The sequence below is a fragment of the Aulonocara stuartgranti genome, assembly GCF_965226115.1.
Source record: "Aulonocara stuartgranti genome assembly, chromosome: 23".
Lineage (NCBI taxonomy): Eukaryota > Metazoa > Chordata > Actinopteri > Cichliformes > Cichlidae > Aulonocara > Aulonocara stuartgranti.
In genome coordinates, this window is record NC_138958.1 from 4446733 (window position 1) to 4469689 (window position 22957).

Genomic DNA, 22957 nt, shown 5'->3' on the forward strand with positions numbered 1-22957 from the left:
TCATTTTTCAATCATAATCTCCTTTTTCCAATTAAATAAAACCTCAAAAACGACTTGCTGTAGCTTTAATGTTGTAGCTGTTTATGATAATTACTTCTGTTACTCATAGGCAGTGTTGGGGAGTAACGGAATACATGTACCGCGGTTACGTATTTAAAATACAAAATATGAGTAACTGTATTCCGTTACAGGTAGCGTTTAAAAAGGTGGTATTCAGAATACAGTAACTTTGTTGAAATAAATGGATTACACGGCGGTACTTCCCTGTTTCATATTGTGGCGGGTCAGGACTGTTTGGGTTTTGTTTGACAGCTATGTTCTGTTGTTCCAGGCGGCAGCGTTACGGTTGCCATGGTTACAGGGCGACGCTCTCTCTGTGTTTCCTGGGTGAGAGAGCGCCTTTTTGTTGTTGTTGTGCTAAGCTAATAGGCAGAATGCTACAGGATGTAGCATCATGGGCAGTGTAGTCCGTGCTGCAGGGAGAATGGACTGCCGTACCCGTTATGTGTCTGTGAGCGAGGGAGGGAGAAAAAGGAAAAGTAGGAGTTGTCATCAAGCAAAAACGGGAGCTGGAAGCATGTAAATATAATAATAACCACTGCAGCCAAGAAGAGTGCCTGACGAGCCCAGGTGTAAGTACGCTCTTGAGACTCGACTGTACGCTGTGTTGGTGTTTTCCTCCGAAACAATAAGTTCCGTTGGAGCAGCCTTTCAACGCCTCTCTCTGTCTCTCGCAAGCAAAGTTGACCCAGACAACAAAGTAAAGCTATTTTTCGGCTACGAGCCCGACACGGAACCCACTGTATTAGCCAGAGGTCCTTTACTACGGTTCGGAGCCGCGGAGCCTTCAGTAACAGTAATAAATCACAGCAATAGGACATTCACGTAGTTGTAAACAGCATGATAATATATTAAGTAATCCAGCGTATTAAGAATACGTTACTCTCATCGAGTAACGTAACGGAATACGTTACAGAATACATTTTGGGGCATGTATTCTGTAATCTGTAATGGAATACATTTTAAAAGTAACCTTCCCAACACTGCTCATAGGGAGTCATTTGATTGTTTTCTCTGTATTACTGTAGGGTCTTTACCTTTAAAACACTTGATGTTATATAAATAAAAGTGAATGTCTGTGCAGTTGTGAGAGATTTTACTCTTTTTTGTTTGACTTTGAGCTACATCAGTAGCACGCTGTAGAAAGCGATACGCAAACATCTCAAGATTGAAAAAAGACGCTGCAGCCCTTCTAGTTATTATTTCAGATTTATTTATAAAATTGTTCACTCGAGATGCTGTGTTTTAACATATAGTGCATTCTCCTACGATGCAATGCTTGTGTGTTTCGCACACAGTCGAGCCCTCTAAGTTTTAACAGCCTGGCCATGTGGTGAACTGAATCATGAACACTTTGGCATAGTTTAGTGACAAACTATTGTTTAAACGTAGAAATGTAAACTCCAAATAGATACTTAAATCTGTCGCTGATGCCTGAGGGCCTAGTGTTAGAGTCACATTTCATACAGGACTTTACAAACACGCAATATACAAAATGGACAAAATATTAGGAACATTTGCTCTTGAGCTATAGTGAAGGTTGCATCCAGGTGAAACATTCACTCTGAGTCAACTGTGATTTTTTTTTTATAAACAGTCAAATATAGCCTGAAAAAGGAGTTGTAAACCATACCACTGGAGACATGTTATCTCAATATTCTGCACGCTCAGTGTACCGTAACCAAACCCCATCTACTTTACTGTATGAAGTGTCATTACACATTTAAGGTATACAAGTCACAAATAACCATAAGAGTATCTTGGTGATATACAATATTCATATCACTGCTCATTTCATTACATCTGTTTCACTGATTTCACATCAGCCAGGAGTGGTTATGCTTTTTTATAGAGGGAGACACTTTCAGGCAGTCTCTGGCAAATAACAGTATAAGCCATTTTAAAAAAAATCTTTGCAACATATCTTACAAATAACACCCCCTTTGTTGAGAATGTTCCAGCCACATACTGGGAATATTTCAAGCAGAGTTCATTCTTAAATATCTAAATATGTATTGCTGCCCAGGTCCAGTCCCAGGGAGACGGCTAGTGTAGATAGAGAGAGAGACACGATGATTGGAGAGTCAGCGAGCTTTGACATGTAAAGATGACAAGCTGCTGAAAGTTTACTTGGCCTGCAGAAACACAGGAAGACAGCTCAAAATCCCAGATGAGACTTTTAGAGATTTACTTTACATATAGCCTACATACCAAGTTTATATGAGTAATAACATACGGAAAAGAGCCTTACTTATGACTACAACTTTTCCTCCATATTTCCTCCATCGCTCCATCACTCCACACTGAGAACCACCAAGTGGTCCTTCTTGACCTGAAGACATGGAAATTATGACTTTGCAACACTCCTCAGTTTCACTTCATCAAGCTGCCTTTATTACATCTCAGGTGTAGAATACAGTAAAGTAGCCGTGTAACAGACTGCGTCTCACCTCTGACATGACAGGAAGGTTGTCAGAAAGGAACCATTTGGTTTGGCGGGCCTTGTCTCTCTGTCTCTGGATGAGCTTTCTTAGCAACCTCTTTACCTTTCGGTCTCTGGGGTCTGCACACTTCACCGCCTTCTTCGTGTACAGTCTTTGAAAGACAAATGCAAATTATGTGCAGAAGTTGCAGGATGACAGTACAAGGATGTGCTGAAGACTCGAGACAAAGGATGGAAACACACCGATTTGAATGTGCTGCAGTAAGAAGGAGAAGATCATGCTGAGATCTACAAAGGTATTTGCCAGCTATAGCCCAAATTAAAATGAATATTTATATACTATAAGATGATAAAGAGGGAATTTTGTATTTCCCCCTCTAGTATAACGAAGAACAAATTGCGATCAAACTAAAACAGGTAACGAAAATAATGCCTCGTATCCAACGGATGAGAATTCAGTGCTTTTGTTAACTGGGCCACATGAATAAGCAAGCTCTTCATTCCCCAGCTTCATCAGATTTCCCTGACCTGCTGGAAACAATAGGTATCACAATGTAGTTTACTTAAATAAACCCTGCTGTTCTGACTGACTGACTGGCTGCAGCAGGGCTCAGCTGGCTCAGAAGGTATTTTCAGATGGCTTGTTATTCCCACATATTTCCTTTTTCACTTCCCTGGCAATTACAGCTCTAAGCCCTGCCATAACAACATGACCTGGAAAGATGACAATGCCTCTCAGCCCAAGCTCTGCCCTCCTCTAACGAGAGGCATATTTTCCATTCCTGCAGATTGCTGTGTGCTCTTTAGCTCCAGGAGTGGATAGTTGAAATACTTGCATGATGGCTTGTATACTGCAGTCGGGCCCCTCGGTCTGCACCTCAAACCGCAACACATCTTTGGTACGCACCTTGCCGTGGGAGTATAGCATGCAGCACTGGACATCGTTCTTCATCTGCACACCTATGGCTAGGAAATAACACGGACAAAGGAAGACAAATGAGTCACTGAAACGAAAGCAGACTGCCAGAATGATGCTGAACTTTCAGGTGTTTCACATCATTGAATAGATTTCACATTCAATTACTTTTTTGTGAAAACGGGATGCTAATGCAGCATCACGCCAGGCAGAAAAGTTTCAAATAATAGAAATTATTGCAGATTATCAGACCCTAAATCTGAGCGTTCATATTTATAGTTTTTCAGCACTGTCAAGTCCCTGTTCTGATATTAGCAAAGACCGAAGCAGAGTATTTTGCACATGCCCCACATATACGCAGAGTCACATATGGACACACACTAGAATGCCAGAGGAATTATAATGGCATCCCGTTGTGCTGAGAAACATACGAGCATGCCAGTGAAACGGGAGAAAGTGGTAGAAAAAGCGAGGTGTTTGTGTGTAAGGAATGCCATGATGTCCCTTCATCCAAATCTGTAAACAACTGAAAGTGTGATGTGAGGCAGCAGGAGCAAAATAGGACAGTGCTGCTTTGTAATGCCACAAATGATTTTGAAGCCATCCTCAGCCACATCAGTGCACTTCCAGCGCTTTGACTACATTTCAGAAAACAGACAAGACTACACGATCACGCGAACTGAGCCCTGACACAGTTGCTGTCTTTTCTCCATGTGTGTGTGTGTGTGTGTGATGTGATTTCTGCTCCTCTGTTTACATCCATGCCTCCCTCCCTGCTGCTCCTGCTGCTGCTATTCCTCTTTCCCTCTTCTTTCCTTTTCTGTCTTCGCCATCACCGTCTATGCTAGAGTGTCCACCTGCAGGGTGCATGCAAGCCATGCAACACACACACACATAGAAAGTATGGTTATGTCCTACCTTCTACAGATGCCAAGAGGATAACAGTCAGAGAGATAACAGTCAACATCTGCAGCATGAACATGATGAGGCTGGCAGAGGAGGAGAGGAGAGGAGGATAATCTACTCTGTCACCTCTCCCTCTATGGCTGCCTCTCTTATACTACTCCCTCCCTCTCTTTATACCTCCCTGCCCATCTCTCACTCACTTTTACCACCTCTCTTTTTTGTCTTACTGTCTTTCCCTCCCACCGTCTGTTTATCCATTTTCATTCTTATGCTCAACTAACTCCCTCCTTCTTTTTCTTTCACATTCATCTCACCTCTCCCTCATTTCTCCCTTTCAGTCTCCTCACTCAAGATGCCAGGCCTGATTTATTTCATTTAGGGTGTTAAATTACTCCTTCATTCTTTTTTCCTTTGCTTTCCTGCATTTTTCTCATTGAGAACCAAAATAGATAAAAGGCGAGTTATCAAGAAGTATTCAACATGCAGCATTTATGTTAATTCCCATGATAAATCCAGTTATTTGGCTTTTTTTCATTTCCAAATAACAAAATGAATGTAAAATGGTTTGCAGCTGTACGGGCTGTAGGGGAAGCGGTAGTATCTGAACTTTATCTGGATCATTCTTACCACAGAGTTTTCTGTCTGCCTCCTTTAGTATATCTTTATCCTGATGTTAATATGAGTGATTGCTTTAAAAATGTCTCTTTCAGTTGTCATTTTAAATGGCAATAAATGTTATTCATGTAACATTTTACAATAGATCAAAAAGTCTGAGACAGATTCATGAAATCTATTTTTTTTAGATACATTTTATGCTCCTTTAACTCTTTAAAGCCAAGTTTTTGTGAGTTATTCAGATATCATCAGTGTGATTTTTTTCCTTCAAAAACTGAAATACAAAAAAATGTCTGATGTAGCAAATCTGATACAAATATCTTATTACTTTTTTGCCATCAGAAGGTTCATTAAACACAAAACATTATGATATTTCATGGTTCAGGCTTTAAAGGCTTAAACTGCTACATAAAAGAAAAAAGTTTTCTCATTTAACATGCTTAATATCCCTTTATCTGCTCATTTTGAGCTCCTTGGCCTCTTACACTGTTAATTTTCATGTTAACGTTACGTTTCTATGCTAATGATGCACCGCTGTAAGCAGTCATTCAAAAAGTAAACAAAGGGCTAGCACCTTTGTTGGTGGAATACAGATGGTAAGTGGCAGCCATGCTGCTTGTCAAATGCACTTGCTAACTGATTATCAGAAAGTGTGAGCACCTTTATAAAAGCTGAAGCTTTAGAGGTTCTGTTTGGAGTCAGATGTGCAAAAATCCCAAGAGCTACATCTCAGACTCTACAGACCTCATTAAGCATGTTAGATGTTAAACTTTATGGTAGTACAATTAGAAAAACACTAAACAACCATAGCTTGTTTCTAAGGGTTGCTAGGAAACAGTATCCTCCATTCAAAACAAACATAGCAGCACAGCTTAATTTTTGTGAAATTACATCTAAACAAACCACAAGACTTCTGAAACAGTGTTCTTTCCACAGATGAGGACACGGTTTTGGCCATAGTGCCATATTTAGCCCAAACCAAACACAGGCTGTCAGCATGAACACCTCATACTTTCAGCTTGTTTTGCAGCCACAGGACCTGAACACCTTACGGTCATTGAGTTGACTCCGAACTCCTCTGTATACCAAAGCAACCCAGAGTTACATGTAAGGCCATCTGTTCATCAGCTAAAGCTTGGCCCAAAGTCGGGTCACGCAAGCAGGACAATGATCCCGAGCACAGCAGCAAATTTACAACTGAAAAACAAAAGAACGTTGCAGTGGCTCAGTCAAAGTCCAGACCTTCGTAGAAAATCTGGCAACAATGTGAAACCAATCTGAGGCCTTTTAATTCTAGTCTGGTTTTCTTACTATAATTTCGTTTGCATGCCTTGGCTCATGCTGATGCAAACTTGTCACCAAGTAAATGTTATAAATTTACCTAATAAAGTAACTCAGATGTTTGAAAATATGTCCTAAATGTTTTTGTAGTCTCTCCTTTTCTAACCATAAATCATTATAAAACATTGTTTCATTTATTTTGTTTCATTAACCAAACACCACACGAATACGCTGGAGGCACTATGTTAGCACACTCACATCCATTACAGGGAGACTTCAACAGAAAACAACATCAGGATCTAATTATACAGACAGGAACTAGAGAAACTGATGTAGGCCTGCATCTGTCTCAGGAAGGTATTCCTTTGAACTGGCCCTATGATCGAGAAAAATGACAAACACACTTTGTCAAAGTCTGATTAGGCTGCCAGCAACATTGTATAAAGTGATCAATCAAAGGCTGGATTAAGTGTGACAGATGCACAAATATTCCCACATCATAGGGCTGAAGGCACTTAACGTGTCTGGAAAACTAATAACTTATTAAGAAGAATTATAGCTCTTATAGGTGTGGTACACAATAAGTGATAATACACAGACAATATATCACAGCTATCATATTTAAAGAATGTTTTTGGACTCGTGCAAGCCTAGAAATTGAAATTCATAGTTGGCATCATCCGCTGTGTGAAAATTTATGTGAAAATAAATTGTAGTGATCATTTCTAGGTGTGTGTGGAGTTACTCTGTTACACCGTTAAGGAAATATCACCTGTTTGTTCAAAAGCTATCACGTCATACCCAGGCTGACAACTAACATGGAGCGCGTATGTCAAAGAGAAACGTAGCGGGGTCTCATGACTGTGCTTTACTCTGATCCGCTGTGGCAAGTTATTCGTGTTGGATTGACACCAATGCCTGACATTCATAGTTGATGGTTTGGGAAGATGAAAGGACTTCAGTTGACATGGTGCCTTGCTATTTAGGTTTGGCCATGTATCTGCAGGGAGAAACATGAAGTATCATCAAACAAAGCTGACACAGGAATGTAATGTACATTGTTCTCATTCTGCGCTGACAAGGCTTAAAAAACTGTTTGGGTGAATCTGGTAGAAAAGAGCCGTTAAATAATTATATGGATATTTTAAGGGGGTAAAGGTGATATTTTCCCTTCTTGTCACACAAATTAAGCTTGCAAATTCAAACCCATCAAACTTCATTACTATAAATACTCTGGATTTACTGTACTTTAGAAAAGAATGCATTAGACAAACTTTCAATATGCTGGCAGGGCAGTGCTGGAACAATGAGTTGCATTTCATGTAGAGAAATATTGCTTTAGACACTAATGTAGCACATATAATGGACACATTTTGTTGGATTTTATTGATGTGGGGCTGTCTAAGTTCCTGTGGCTCAACAGATCTTAAGAAGGAACAAATTATCCTTTGGCTACTGCAACATACCAAGAAATATTCAGACAACATGGCAACAAAATGTCTCCTATGGAACCCTGGATATGAAAATATGCAGACTGTTGACTGAGGGGTGTGTTTGGGGTAAAGCTGTGTACGTGTGTGTGTGCGTGCGCATGTAAAAGAGAGGGGGATTCAAGAATTTGACCCAAGAAATCAGGTTGGAATCTCAGCTGTAAAAACATACCTTCCACATGACTACAGGTCTGCCTGTTAGCCCTACACTTTACGGATATCTCTGCAGTGATTAAATATCTCCTGTCAAGGTGTGGCGACCCAGAAACACGAGGGAAATCAAAAATAAAAATAACAGCAGTGAGCGATCGGGGTGACCAGAGTAATGTTAAGAGCTGGAGTTGTACAGAGGCATAGTTTGACCTCCAAAAGATGATGGAGGGCTCAACCCACTGAACTGGACACACGGTCTTAACAGATCGGACTGTGCTCCCAAAAAGGGATTTGTAAGGGATAAGATGCAGGGGGGCAAATGCTTGATATAATCTTTGCAAGGCAGCAAACTGGGAGGTGTACAAAACAGACAACAAGCGGCGTGGAATGCAATTTTGAAAACTGAATTAAGCACAGCACATTTTTTTTCATTGTTTTTTGTGCTTAAAATACTGAGCAAAAAGTTCCAATGAAATGAGTGCACAAAATTCAAGGACAAGTTATAACCTGCAATTCCTTTTTAAACCTCACCACCATAGGAGAGACCAAAGAGCTGTCTAAGGACATAGGAGACATGATTGCAGAGTGCATATTAATAAATGAAGGAAAGACAGAGTAACTGTCAATCGCCCTCAGGCTGGTACCCCAAGATGTGCATCATCAGTGATCATGGGAACAACAAGGGATAACCCTAGGAATGCAAAGCAGGACCCCGCTCACCAAGAAAACCAATGGTGACAAGTTGCCAGGTTGTGGTTTGAAAACTTGCTCAAGAAGGCCCATTCGGAGAAACGTTTCAAGGTTGTTAGATGAGACCAAAATTGGGCTCTGAACATTTAGAAAGAAATGACTGTTGACTATGGCCCAAAGAACATCATCCCTACCAAACAGGCAGTGGCAGCATTGTGCATTGGGGATGTAAATCTGCAAAGGGTACAGGATTGTGCAGCACCTGCAGCTTAACCTCCAAATCTGAGGCCATGGTTCTCAGTTGGAAAAGGGTGGAGTGTTCACTCCAATCCAGAGACAAGTTACTGCCCCCAATGGAGAACTTCAAGAATCTCAAGGTGTCCTTCATAAGTGAGGGAAGACTGGGGCAGGATATTGACAAATGGACTGTTTTGGTGACATCAGTAATGTGAGTGGTATGAAACCTATAGAGAGAGCTGAAGCTTTGTGTAGCTAAGTGATAATCTAGAAAACTTAAGGATTTGTGAAAGATCTATGAAGAGCAGTGGCCAAAAATCCCCACTGAGTGCACACGAACCCGGTGACCAACTACAAGAAACATTTGACAGCTCCGCTTGCCAACAAGAATTAATCCAAGTAATAAATCATATTTTCCAAGGGGATACTTCTTTCCTTCATTTTTTCATAAGTGTTTAAAATTATGACTTAAAAAGGGAGAGAAATACTTATTTCCCCCGCAGCAGCTAAAAATCATGTTGTCAATGCCAGCATGTGGAGAGCATTGCAAAATCCTATGCTTAACCTTGTGATAGAGCTATTGTGTCCATTTTATGGTAATCATTGCATATCTAAATAAAAAGAATGCAAATAAGTGCAATTAAAATTCTTAAAATTGAAAAGAGGTCTTGGCTGTATTAAATGCCACTTTAATTTTACTAGTTTGTTATAAATAACTAAGCTTTAAAAAGCCAAGGGGTTAAAGCTTATCCCAGCATGCCATTTCCCCCCATTATTATAAAAGCGAATCATTAGGCCAACCGGCCCTGGATTCATATTTCATGTTCTGCTTTGGACACGGGAAAGCTCTGCATTTTATCTTCACATGAGATTTCCTTCATGGAATGTCTTAATCGACTGTGGAAATAAAATTATGCTTCAACATGCGATTATATTTTATTAGAATAGAGCACCGCATGCTCCCCTGTGCCAGTCAGGCATTCCTCTGCAGGGAGTTGACGGGACCCAAATATCTGTGCTTCACACAGCTCTGTTTCATTACCCCCCCTCCCCACACCCGAAACACTAAACCTAGAAAATCTGCTTAAACACACTCGAGCATTTATTTTGAAAATCTGCAGTACCAAAACTCAAAAGGTCTTGATTGAGCCTGGAGTGAGAAACTGGACACTCTGGATATGTTTAAAAATTGCTGCCAAGAAGAAAAGCACACATCTTATGTCCACAGAGATCCAGACACATTCCTAATGCAAACTCGAGGGTCGCTGTGTTGCACAAGAAATCTGACCTTCAACATTTCACCACTGGCTGCGGTGCGCTCTGTAAGAGTCCAAAACTCAATGTTCCAGCAATGGTAATGACATAATATTTATTCCAAGAGAATTATCTTAGTAATATTTGAAAAAATAAACATCTCACATAATACGCCATCGTCTTAAATGCAGAGCATCTTTCATGTGTCACCTGCAGTTTTATTTGTTATGAAAAGTTTGACAAGAACAAGTTTGCAGAAATAATTGTTCAGGAGATGCAGTCGAAAACTCTAAAAACTAGGCTGACCTTGAGGCTGCTGTAGAGCCAAAATACCCCGGGGCATCAGTAAACATCAGTAAAGGCCGTTCTGCTGAGAGTAGCCTTTTTTCCACCACAAATTTAAAATATCAAACAAAATTAATTCAGTACGTTCTTTACTACAAATTAGTTTACTGCAGTTATGTCCCCACTGGGAGATAACAGACAAGGATTCAAGGGAAGGGTAAACAACAAAGACATTTAGAAATCCCTTAAAGTCCTTTAAAAACAGTTAACAGGCTCTGGGGAGACAGATTTATGACTGATGCTTTTACTGCATAGGCAGTGTGTTTGGGATCACGGTCGTGCTGAAAAATGAAGCCAATCAGACACTTTCCAGATGGTATTGTATGGTGTAGTACTTTTCTGTGTTCATAATTCCATCAGTTTGACCAGATTTCCAGCACCACTGGCAGAAATGGAGCCCCAAACCATGAAAGAGACACCATTGTTTTACAGATGGCTGACGACAGTAGTGTACCTCTCTCCTTAAAATCTCCAAACACACTGATAAAATGTCAAATTGGGATTCATCACTTTTCAGCCCAGCTCTTATGTAATTTGGCATACCTCAGCCTTTTCTGCCTGCTTCAGTGAACAGTAGATGGAGCAGCTGATGGGCCACATTTACTTAAGGACATGAATTTCAAGTGCTGTTGATCGGATAGTTTTTAAGCCTGCAATTTCTTTTGAATTTCACAGAACCAATTTCCTGAAATGTTTTAAGGACACACAGCAAACCATCCTGACATAAGTTTTATAAATACTATTTTATGCTGGTGAAACTGTGGTATTTTTCATAGATTGAACATGAGAAAAGGGAACAGATTGTGTAACAAAGTGCAAAAACATACTATTTAAAAGTGGTTCTTTGCCAAGTGTTCTTTTATATTTATACACAACACCAGTTTGTTGCTTGAGTTGGGCGCCTTTGTTATGTTTGAATGATTCATAGCTCAGTGTTAACTGGCTTAATAAAAAAACATTCTTCTGAAAAAGCTCACGTCCAAGGACTGGATTGAAAATGAGTGAAAAAGCAGTCAAAATGAAAGGAAAGCCTGCAGAACTGCTCTCAAAACCACTAAAATTATTACAAGTCTGATTTCTTAGAAGTGAAACATAAAGAGACAAGAGACGGCTCAAGACATTTATACAGACAAAAAAAAATTGGTGATCTGATTTGTCTCCAAAAACTTCAAGATGTTATTCTATTATTTAAATACAAGGAGGAAATTCTACAAATGTGTTAGCAAGGGCAGGACCCTGGATAGCTCTGACATCACTGGATGAGCACATTTACTTTAGAGCAGGCTGCTTTAAAAACAAACAAACAAACAAAAATACATCCCCCTGAACTGTGCAGGAGTAAAAAAGGAATTTAAAGTATGCACTTCAGTTTCTCAGCTGTGAGTGTTGCTCACAGTGCTTGTCATTCATTTTTCTTATGTTGAACCTTATTCAGAAGATGCTTAATCTCTTGTTTACCTCTGGGAGATCTGAAAAACTAGTTAAAATTGGGGTCAAGTTTGCAGTGCACGAATCTTTTTGCTTTTAATGTCACTCTGCAGATTTTAAATTGGAAAACTCCACTGAAGCCTGATATTATTACTCTTACAGCTTTACCAGTAATGCTGAGTGTGACACACACCTGCACAGACTTCATTCTGTTGTTTACATACTTTTATTTCTTGTACAGTGAATAGTATTTCACAAGTATATACAAAAAATGTACACATTTCCATCACAAGTCTTCAAAGTTAAGCATGAAAAATCTTGAGGAACCATCGTATAAAAGCATTAATAAATGTTGAATTTCAGATTTTGACTTAGAAAAGTAGCAGAAAGTTTCCAACAGTGAATTATGACCCTGTAATAAAAACTTGGATGGTTGCAAACAGTTTTGACCAGTCTCCTGAAGCAGTCTTTAATCCAGTGTGCCTGCAGAAAAAATAAAGTCAGTAAAACATATTCTGGTTCAAAACAGAGCCAATAAATTCAATATTAAGTGGAATACTGAATTTTGTGCATGTGACGAATTCAATCAGCATCGTAATCCAGACAACTTTAAAAGTTGTTTTCTACTTTTGTCTTTGTGTGGCTTACCTTCAAGAAATGCAAACTCATCTATGGCTTCTATTGCATTGTCTGCGGAAAAGAAAACAAATGATACCATATTATCACAATATTTTACTCATGGTGTCATATAATTGTGAATTTGCAACATTTTGCAAAATGCTGAGTATTGCAATGACAGTCACAGAAAAGGAACAGGGGCCTAAAATTAAAGCACGTCCTGTTTCTTCAAGTCAAATCTCAGCGTGATGTAGTTGTTATTCTGAGAAATATGTACAACTGTCAAATTCAGGCTTATGAAGCAGGTTGTATAATTATCTTTGGGTAAGACACTGATCACCGCTGGAGGATGACTGTGCCCCGGTTAGGTTAGAAGCACACAGGCACAAGTGCTTTGATGTTCTTTGATAGAACAGGAAAATGCTATACAAGCACCAGCCCATTTTCTATTTATGCAAGTAGACTTTAAATGGAATTAAGCACATGTTTAATCCACTTACCCAAGTCTTTTCTTTGCAAAGTTTTCCTCTTCCCTTGCTGTGCATACACTAGAGCATCTTTGGCGATCATCTCAACAAACAATTCCTGTACAAAAAGAAACCAAAAAGAAATCATTCAAAATGAACCAGAGAAACGATCAGAAATAGATTTTTTTTTATTAACATAAGCCACTGATAAAATATATTTGTGCTGAAATGCAACTGTTTTTGCACAACTGGCTGCTCCCTAAACAGTCACCACAGCAGATCATCTGCCTCCATGCCACCCTATTGCTAGCATGCTCTTCTGCATGTCCTCCTTCACCGCATCAATGAACCTCCACTAAGATCTTTCCTCTTTTCTTCTTGCCTGGCAGCTCCACAGTCAGCATCCAGTATATCCACCATCTCTTCTCTGAACATGTCCAAACCATTGTCTCTGAAGTCTGTCTTTAACCCCAAAGCACTCAACCTGAGCTGTCCTTCTAAAACACTCTATTTCTAATCCTGTCCCTCTTGGTCTCTCCCAACGAAAACCTGAGCACCTCCAGCTCTGTTCCTGCCGCCACCATCTCCAAACCGTACATCTCACTGACACCAGGCCTTGTAAACCTTCCCTTTCCCTGCTATCCTTCTGTCACACAGTCTCCCAACACTCACTTCCACCCTGCCTGCACTCTCTTCTTGACCTCTCTTGAACACGGTTTGTCCCAGGTATTTAAACTCATCTACCTTCACTACCTCTGCTCCTTGCAGCTTTACTGTTACACCTGTCTCCCTCTCATTCACACATGTATCCCATCTTGCTTCTACTAGCTTTCATTCCCTATCTAGCATGATGATTGTTCAGTTTGACTCTAACATTTTAGTTAGACATTAACATGAGTAAACTCTGCGTTTATTCCAAAGGTTAACCTACACTAAAGTTTAAATATACTTCAGTAATTTCAGTAATTTGATAAATAAACTAAAATGAATTAGAAACATATAGAAAATAGATTATTTACTATCTGCACTTAAGTTTGTTAGCGTCATATAGAGTCAGCACTCGTGTTACCAGGACCGGTTAGGATATCAGTGGTCTCACCGTGGCTTTAGCGATGATGAACACAGACTCCTGGCTGGCGAGGGCCACGTCTGGGTCGGTCTTCATCAGAGCCTTGATGCGGGACAGCGGGAGTTTGGACAGCCGGCTGTGGCTCACCGTGACTGGGCCCGTCTGCTGCTGCTGGCCGCTGTCCTCCGCCTCGGCCCCGCGGGTCTCCTCCTCACTCTCACACCGGTCAGGGTCGTGCTCCGTTGCGGTCACAAGACTCGTCGTCACTGTTGCTGCCATTTTCTGATATTTTGCGCTAATTATATGACTTAAGAAATAAACACACACGTAGAAACGACTATAGTTTAATAGCTACATGTCACAGATAATAACATCAACAACAGCAGCGGGCGCGCGCCAGCATGTGGTTCCGGGCTTTCGTGATAAGGCCTGCGCTGATTCGTCAGTGAGTGCAGGCCCCGCCAACTAATCCTCTTCGGTGATTGGACAGATTGTGAATCCAGGCCTCACTATTGGCTAAAGTTAAACGTCATTCACCGCACATTGCCGCCTAGATAGCGGGGTGTAGCCGGAGCCCTACTAACCAAGGGGTCCGAGTGTAGACACGAAGTCGCAGGTGAAGTTGGCCACAAATAACACTTTGCTATTGTATGGTTAAAATATATCGTTTTTATAACTTTGTAATTTTACATTATTTTGTGTATGCGCTAAATGTTATTTTTTTTGTGACATTTACCAAAAAGTGGGAAAACTCAACTGTACTCCTCAATATTTCCACTAGGGGGCAGTGGGAACAAACTATTAAAAACAACTGCATAGTAATGTGCATCAGTATACGCTATTGTGAACTTATTGTGAACTCTATTGTGAAATATAAATGGCTTATAAAGACTTTAATGACAAGTCAGTAAAATTGTATTCATTTGAAGTTTTGTTTGTCTCTGGTGTCCAGTATTAGCTCTATTTTTAATGATTATTGTTGCTGTTAGATTCAACGCACTGTGTGGGTTCCTTCATCAGCTGACACAGAGGTCATCCAAGTGTGGATGTGGTGTATGGCTATGGCTGAACACTTTACCATCTAATATCACAACACCTGCAATCTTTTTAAGCTCTCTCTTGTTATGTGAATACAGCATGATTAATGGGAAGCTGAAGTTTGCTCTTATGGTCTCATGTGATAGTCTCTATTAACTAATTCTCTGTTATTTCAGCTGCTGTTTTATCTGACAGCAGTGTTTGAGTTTCAATTGAATGAATTCATAGATTCTCAAACCTTCTTTTCATCCATATCTGACAATATTAGCATTTTTTAGCCAATTATGACAGACATATATGTCTGTGTCTCTTCACATCATATTTTCTCCTGTGTAAAACTGAAAAAAAAAAAATCAAAAGTCTACAAAACCTCTATTTCAGAATATACTGCCGCTTTATTTTCCTTGTGATAGTTTCCCTCATAATCACCAAAATCTGCAATGCTTATGACTCTCTGGTAACTTGTCACTTTCGCCGATGAGTACAGTGTTAGACCCACAAACCTTCTTCTTCTGCCTATATAAATAAAAACATCTTCCCTTATATGCATTTTTAAGGAATAAATGGCAAAAAAGCCAGATGTAGCAAATAAGATATTAATATTAAATTAATTAATATTAATTAATTTATTCTTATTTCATCAGAAGGTTCCCTAAACGCTATATTTGCAAAACAAAATAATTTTCTGGCAGTTATTTGAGAAAATCACTATATTAATATACTTAATATGGTTCAGGCTTTAAAGTGTTAAAGAGCTTAAAGAGCTATTAAAGCTTAAAGCTGGGCTTTTAGTAATCTGCTAGTTCTTTTATGTTTCTCTACGTGTTTGCGTGGGTTTTCTTCAGGTAGTCTGGCTCTGTTTTCATTAGCACTTTATTTTATTCCAGAAAGTTATTAAAACACTTTTTAGTTTTTATTTATTTATAATATTTTTATATATTTTTTGTCAGAGCTTGACGCCCACGAACTTGCTTTCATGTGTAAGTTACATGAGCATTATCATCATTATGAAAGCAGGCATGCTTATTTTTATTCATTGAAAGTATCTTTGCATCATTTCCATTGTGTCAGGTCATGTCAGCACTCCACTAATACACTCTGTTAATAGGATTGTGAGGACTGCTTTAGTCCACTGAAGCTCCATTCACATGTTCAGCCACAGTCAGGTGTTACACTCTGAGGAAGAGATATGAAGGACTCGCAGCTCACAGGTAAAATATTTTAGTTTTATTACTGTTATTGATCAGCTAATGTGATTCGTTTCTTTTTCATGTTGTTTTTAAAATTAGATGTACTTTTTTAAAAAGTACTTTAAATCATCTGTATAAAATCTCTTATCAACTGTAGCCTTGGTGATTAGATTTAGAAAACCCATATTTGGATGATTTAAAATTGTATTTTATTTCAGAAGCGCCAGATTGGCAACTGAATATATCTCCACTCTTATATGTGAATTTTCCACAAAAGATGATTCAAAGCTACTCATTAAATCTCATTCATTGCTATTATTTTTCACAGTGACTACATCGCTCCAGTCATACAAGCTGTTACATTTACAGGTAGATTTAACAAGAATAATAGAAAAGCAGTTTCACATGGATCCAAATGCTGATAATAATCATCTGCCTGCTCAGTTTCATACGCAGCGTGGAAGTGTAATCCTAATTTGGCAACTCTGTTCATTCTTGTTTTGCCAGTCTAGTCTTCATTAGCATCCTATAAATAGCTGTCTGCAAGCTAAATGGCACTAATTCTCCATCTAAAAAACCCAAGTAATCCTCGGCTATATTTGATCGACAAAGTCCAAGAGGAGGAAGAACATAATCACACTGTAATGTTTAATATTTGTTTATTATTATTGGTAATACTTGACTGGCTGGTTCATTTTGCTCACAGTCGTTTTTGAGAGGTTATGCGTGCTCTCCAAGACGCCCACACAGGATACAAGTAGCCGGTCTGGCACCTGACCTGACTGTTGGGTCAGATTTGAGACTCTATGCAATGCTCAGACTGTACTGCACAATTTCCTGTAAAAACAAAAGAAACGCCGTACGAGGCAATCGTTCGAGCCAAAGCATTGTTCTGTTTGAGAGAAATTTGTACACTATCAAAAAAAAAAATTGTAATTAACGTGCTGATTCTTAAGAACTGTGTCCAAAAAAATGAAAACTTCAATTCCCAGAGCAGAAAAAACGGTCAACATCCTGCTTTTGTCCATTAAAAATGAAAACACACATATTGAAATCCATTTACCGTGATCCAGAAATCTTGTTTCCTGCATAGTGGTCACAACACTAACACCGCAGAGGTGCAATGTTAGTATTTTCAGAAACGGTGTGAGTGGAAGCTCTAACCAGGAGAAGAGATTCAGTTTTATTCATTTCAGATTATACTTTGTTTTTGTTCTCCTAAAGCAAAAGAATATAACATAAGCAGATGAGTGATAGCAAAATAAATTAAAACCCAGTTTGCCACATTCTTGTCTATCATAGCATCATTTTCAATAATATCCACTGACAGCTTAAAAGTGCAGATAGAAACTCGGGTTAAATTTAGGCAGAATACAGACCTGATGTTTTGACTTATGTGGGATGTACAGTTACATACCAGGTAAGTTAGCATGGAGGTCAACCTTATTATCCATGTCCCATACAGCTCTACTTGCACACACAAAGGTGTTTGTCTAAGAAGCGATGTCGTCTCGGTCCAAATCTAAAGGAAATCCTAATATTTCTGCTATTTCACGCAGCACTGCTGCAACGTTTTCACACTTTTTTTGCTTTTACTTCCAAGCCGTCAAAATGCGTCTATGGCCGAAAGAGAAAACGAGCAAAAAATCCAAAGATGACTCTCCGAAGACGCAAAAACCAGCCAAGCCCCTGGCTTCTGCTGCCACGTGTGCCACCCCGCAGCTGACTGATGCAGAGAGGAGAGCGCAGTCTCCGTTTGAGAGGATCGTCTATGACATGACCCACAACGAGAAGATCGTCAATGACCTCGTGCTCGGTCGAAGGATCGGCTTTTACGAGCTGCGTGGAGAAATCGGGCAAGGCAACTTCTCTACAGTTAGGCTGGGCATCCATGCCTTGACGAAAGGTAAAGAACCGTCAGTTATTTAGGATGTTCGTCCCAGTTATTCAGTCACCGTTAGTCATCTTTTTTATGTGTTTCAAACTCATTCCTGCTTCACTCACATTCCAGTGTTCTGAATAAGTGTTCAAGAGCACCATAAATCAGTGCAGACTTTAAAAAACGCTGCAACAATCATCCTATTAAAAGCTAATTCCCCTCCTTTTGATCAGATGCGTCTCGTCTGTTCTTGTTTTAAATCTCCTAAATGTACATCCGTCCTTATTTCAGTCCTTAACCTCATCAGACCTTCTTTAAATCTGTCACTGACAGCTAAGCCTTCTCCCTCCCCTTCTCCTGTCTCAGAGAGAGTAGCTGTTAAAATCATGGACAAGCTGCATCTGGATAAGAAGAAACAGCCTCTGACTTCCTCAGAGATCAGCTGCATGGAGAAGCTGTGCCACCCCAACATAGTGCGCCTTTATGAGGTGATGGAGACGAGCCGGAAGCTGTATCTGGTCATGGAGTACGGCAGCGGTGGAGACTTGTTCTCTCGAATCACCACGAGGGGGAAGCTTAACGACCTGGAAGCCAAGCTGGTCTTCGCACAAATCATCTCTGCTGTTAAGCACATGGTGAGCTTCGGTTTCACCCTTGGTCACAGCATGAGTCTGTGATATGTTCGCTGATTGAAATGTGGAGAGAAAGCATGGAATGAATTAAAAAATCCCAGCTTGACTCAAAATGTGCCAGACTTACGTGATCAGATTGAAACCTTAAGGCCTCTAACAATAAGTAGAGATGAGAATGTGAAACTGGGTCAAATCTGAGTATCGTGTTAAAGGATACTTTGACATGCAGGGTAGAGCACAGAGACCGCGCCACTGACCACTCGATGAGTAAACAAAGAGAACAGTTTAAGAGTCACTAATTCAGTTAAAATAAACTAAAACCAGAAGATGCATTATAAATAAATATTAGTTAAAGTGTATTATAGATAGTTGCAGTGTAGACAGATGATAAGCATGTAATTTAGGTGTCTGAGTCATGAGTAACTCACAATATCTGCTCCCAATAACGTTTTTCTTTGTAAAAATTATTGATTCGGGAGATTTCGATACATGAGCCACATCTGTGTAGCAGAAGGAAAATGTATCCTGGAATGGCCAGGCCAAACAATGCTTCATCAGTGCATGTGGGTGTTATAATAATAATAATAATAGTTAATTAGTTCCCTGTCCGTCTTTATCCCCTCTGAGCGTCTCATTTTCTTCACAATAGGTTAGTTAAGCTGTTATAGTGGGCAAAGTTTCAAATAATGGGATCAGCTAAGTGCTAGCAGCTGCTCATATTAAATGTCAGAGTGGCCTCAGTCAATCGGACACAAACTGACTTCTGACACTGACTGCAAAGCTATTCTGATAGGGTCCAAAAATCAAAATGAGCAGAGTGAAAAATCGATCCTCTTTAAATCAAAATGTAGATATCCAACACAAATGCATTAATAACTTATCATAAGATGAAGCAAAGAAATGTTGCTATATCAGTGTTTTGCCCCACAGTGCAGAAATAAACCAGTGCGCTGGCGTTCTCTGTGAGCATTAAAGGAGAACTCTTTCTAAAATTGTCCATGTGTGTGTCACATTTCAGCACGACTGCAACATCATCCACCGAGACCTGAAACCGGAGAACATCTTCTACACCACCAGCTTTTGCATCAAAGTTGGGGATTTTGGCTTCAGCACAGAGAGCAGCCCTGCTGAGCTTCTCACCACCTTCTGTGGCTCTCCGCCCTACGCTGCTCCTGAACTTTTTAAGGAAAAGGGATACTCCGGACGTTACTCAGACATTTGGGCTTTAGGTATTCTCTTGTACTTCATGACAACAGCAACTTTACCCTTTTATGGGGAAAATCTGGGCAGGCTGAAGCGCTGCATCCTCCAGGGGGCTTACCGTATCCCCTCTTATGTGCCAGATCCGTGCCAGCTGGTCATCAAAGGCATGCTGCGGATTGTGCCTGTTGATCGCTCCTCTTTAACGCAGATTTCAGACAGTGCTTGGCTGAAGGGGATTGAGTTCCCTCGTCCCTATACGCCGTTGCCACTGTCTCCTGCTCACTTTGCACAGACAAATCAGACTCTGTGCGTGGAAGAGGAAGAGGTAAAGAGTTTGCTGTCGGATCTCGGGGTCGTGGCGCTTCATTTCCAGAATAACCCCTGCTTGGACTGCAGGAATCCACTGACAGGGGCCTATCGGATCCTCCTCCATCGAGTCCAGAAGAGGAGGTTGGTCGAGGCTGTGGGTTACTCTGTGCTCCAACCAGATGAGTACGAGAGTCCGAGCAAGTGGTCTGCAGCATCAGTTGACAAACACAATCCTTCCACTGTATGTGCAATACTATAACGACAAAGAGCTGCACCGGACTCCTTCATTTGTGGCACCAAAGCGACTTTATCACATGTGTGCGCTCTCATGCAGTCCAGGTATTATGTTACATGCCTGTGATTACATCACCAACGGCAAGATTACTGACGCAAAACACCTATCAATCACTAAATGGCTATCAGCATCTTCCAATCCTTCTTAGTCAGGACATAAATCTGACCTAATCCAGGTAAGCCTAATGAGACAGCCACAAGGGAACATGCTTGGCCCAACAGAAAGTAAAAAAGAAAATGTGTATCAGGAGGAAATATAAGAAAAAGAGAGAAAACAAAAAATAAATTGTAAAATTAGCCTACCGCATTTGCATTACAGCAAATGCCTCAAATGCCTTCATTGGGTATGCATGTGACGTAAAAGTGATTATAAATGCAGTTCACGTTGTTCACTAAGGAGGAGAGTCAAGCGCACAATGAATGTTGAGAGTTTACCTTGGTGTTATTATATCTATCTTTTTCATATCTTTGTAAATTATTCTCATGTTTGCTCACATTTTAAAGCAATGTTTTCATAAATCCTCCAGGGATGCTGCCCTGAGCTTCAAGCCACGCTGTATCAGTAATTCTAGCAAAGATTAAGGCCAGATTCATTAAACAGAATAAAGTTATTTTCAAACAGTAATTTAAAACTGTTTCCCCTCTAATCTCCTCATCTGGACATCCTCCCCCGATTCTTTCCTTCCAGCAGGAGGCATGTTATCACAGGACAATGTGATCGTCTCGTTCTGCTGCATGCAAGACTCCAGATTTATATTGTTAAAAACTGCAATTTCTACTGGGATGCAAAATGAGATCTTCTTTATTTGTAAGCCTTGAAATTCGATAAATCCTCGACTCTCGAGCCAGTTCTCAGGAACTGACTTTGGAGTCAATTCAAGCCCTTTCGGTAAAAGGAGTTTATGAAAAATGAAAGTGTGCACTGCGAACATAACGTGTCATTTCACCCCAAGTGCATATAAAAACTAATTGGCTCTCTCTCCAGTTAATGATGGTTCATTTTCCCATCACTTGCACTTCTCCCTGAGGGTACAGCAGTCTCTCTAAACCAGGTATAGCTCTGGGACCAGTAACATTACAACTTGACGTCAGTCCTGTCAATGACTGCACACACCTGCTCTGTTTCTGATGGGTATTTGGCACTATCATAAGCTTTATATTTTGCAATAAAATATTTAGCCCTCAACCCGCAGCCTGTTCGCACAAGAATGTGAACACACTGCGCGGGCAAGCGCAGACATATAGAGAGATCACAAAGATCCGAACAAGTGCCAAGAATTAGTCCTGACTCGCTGTTTATTTATGACTCTGCTCTTGTTCAGTACCAGTGGGCAATAAGTGTCTGTTATCATTTCCACCTGAGAAAGCTCTTATCATCAAGTCTCAGCAGAGTCATTCATTAAACTGCTCACAGATCTAATCGCTAATTTTCTTTGTGAACTTAACATTGAGAAAAAAGGAGTTCAAAAGGTTACACGGGCATGGCTGCAAAGTAAGCTGCTTGTTTTCCACCAGAGTTTACATTCAAAGATAAATGAGCGTGACATATCACTCAGCTTCACCAAACAAAAGCAGAAGATTTTTCTGTGCGATGTAAAGCCGGAGACCAGAAGGACAAATCTATGAATTTGCTCATATGATCACATAATAATCAAAGTCTTAGTCTTTTTTTCTTTTTGCTTTTCTCCCTCTTCTCTTACACTTGTTACTTTCACATTATTAATGTTCTGCTTTTACCTTTACTCATCCTCTGGAATTATCACAAAGAGCCAAGTTTTTGTCTTCGTAAGCAAGTTTGCATTTGTTGGAAATGGTACTTGGCAGTAAAAGAGAACCCCTGAGCTCCGAATGAATGACAAATCAGAGCAGAGATGGTTGTGAAATAGTAAACAGTACATTCCTAATATGGGCAATTTGTACTAACTATGAGGTTTTTTGCAAAAGAAAACAAAGAAAACTGCAATTATAGTGGACTGCATGTTAAACATATGTATGTGCACCTCCCTGCTTATTCTCTTTCCTAATCTCTCCACCAGAGAAATAAAAGTTCCCCAAAGTCGTTACCTTTTAAACCACCTCACTTTAAGACATGATAAATGGTTTAGTTTTAGTTTGATATCAGCATGAACAAAGACCCTTAATTTATATTTATTATTGCATAGCCAGCTGCTTTTATCTGCACTGATTGGTTTCAGTATGCAGCTGCTTGTTTGTTTGAAGCCATTGAATGTGAGCGCTCTTCCAAGGAAAGAAGAGAAAGTTAAGTGTCTGTCAAATAGGAGCAAGACGTAACACGTCTCAGGGTTTAATTTCTTAAAACTACAACAAATGTTCAGCACTTTTGTTACCTGCAGCACAGACAGCTGTTTAAAGTCTGTCACGTAAAAACTGAGGAGGATGAGCAACATTCACCTTCAGAGTTTAGCTGCGGCTCTTTGAA

The 22957-nt window shown here is 40.0% G+C and overlaps 3 protein-coding genes across 5 annotated transcripts; 1 reads left to right on the plus strand and 2 right to left on the minus strand.

Annotated features, from left to right (window-relative positions):
* Positions 1–1185: 1185 nt before the first annotated feature.
* ccl44 (chemokine (C-C motif) ligand 44) lies at positions 1186–4508 on the minus strand. Its single transcript, XM_082523172.1, has 5 exons — positions 4338–4508; positions 3340–3469; positions 2511–2655; positions 2312–2392; positions 1186–2195 (listed from the first exon to the last, which is right to left on the minus strand). Exons 1-4 carry the CDS (start codon positions 4399–4401, stop codon positions 2354–2356), a joined length of 378 nt encoding a protein of 125 aa, XP_082379298.1. The 5' UTR covers positions 4402–4508; the 3' UTR covers positions 1186–2195; positions 2312–2353.
* Positions 4509–12015: 7507 nt separating this feature from the next.
* pole4 (polymerase (DNA-directed), epsilon 4, accessory subunit) lies at positions 12016–14406 on the minus strand. The gene is made up of 4 exons (XM_082523063.1): positions 14003–14406; positions 12937–13021; positions 12467–12508; positions 12016–12301 (listed from the first exon to the last, which is right to left on the minus strand). The coding sequence occupies exons 1-4, from the start codon at positions 14249–14251 to the stop codon at positions 12288–12290; spliced, it is 390 nt and encodes a 129-aa protein (XP_082379189.1). The 5' UTR covers positions 14252–14406; the 3' UTR covers positions 12016–12287.
* A 94-nt stretch (positions 14407–14500) lies between these two features.
* On the plus strand, positions 14501–22645 carry LOC309699873 (serine/threonine-protein kinase NIM1). 3 transcript variants are annotated; one of them, XM_082523062.1, is made up of 6 exons: positions 14501–14588; positions 15961–15990; positions 16119–16221; positions 17804–18106; positions 18446–18714; positions 19730–22643. In XM_082523062.1, the coding sequence occupies exons 3-6, from the start codon at positions 16200–16202 to the stop codon at positions 20480–20482; spliced, it is 1347 nt and encodes a 448-aa protein (XP_082379188.1). In that variant the 5' UTR covers positions 14501–14588; positions 15961–15990; positions 16119–16199; the 3' UTR covers positions 20483–22643. The 3 variants fall into 3 exon arrangements, with proteins under 3 accessions (XP_082379188.1, XP_082379187.1, XP_082379186.1); XM_082523061.1 differs by lacking the exon at positions 15961–15990 and having other exon boundaries at positions 19730–22642; XM_082523060.1 differs by lacking the exons at positions 14501–14588; positions 15961–15990; positions 16119–16221 and having other exon boundaries at positions 17354–18106; positions 19730–22645.
* The last annotated feature ends 312 nt before the right edge of the window (positions 22646–22957 follow it).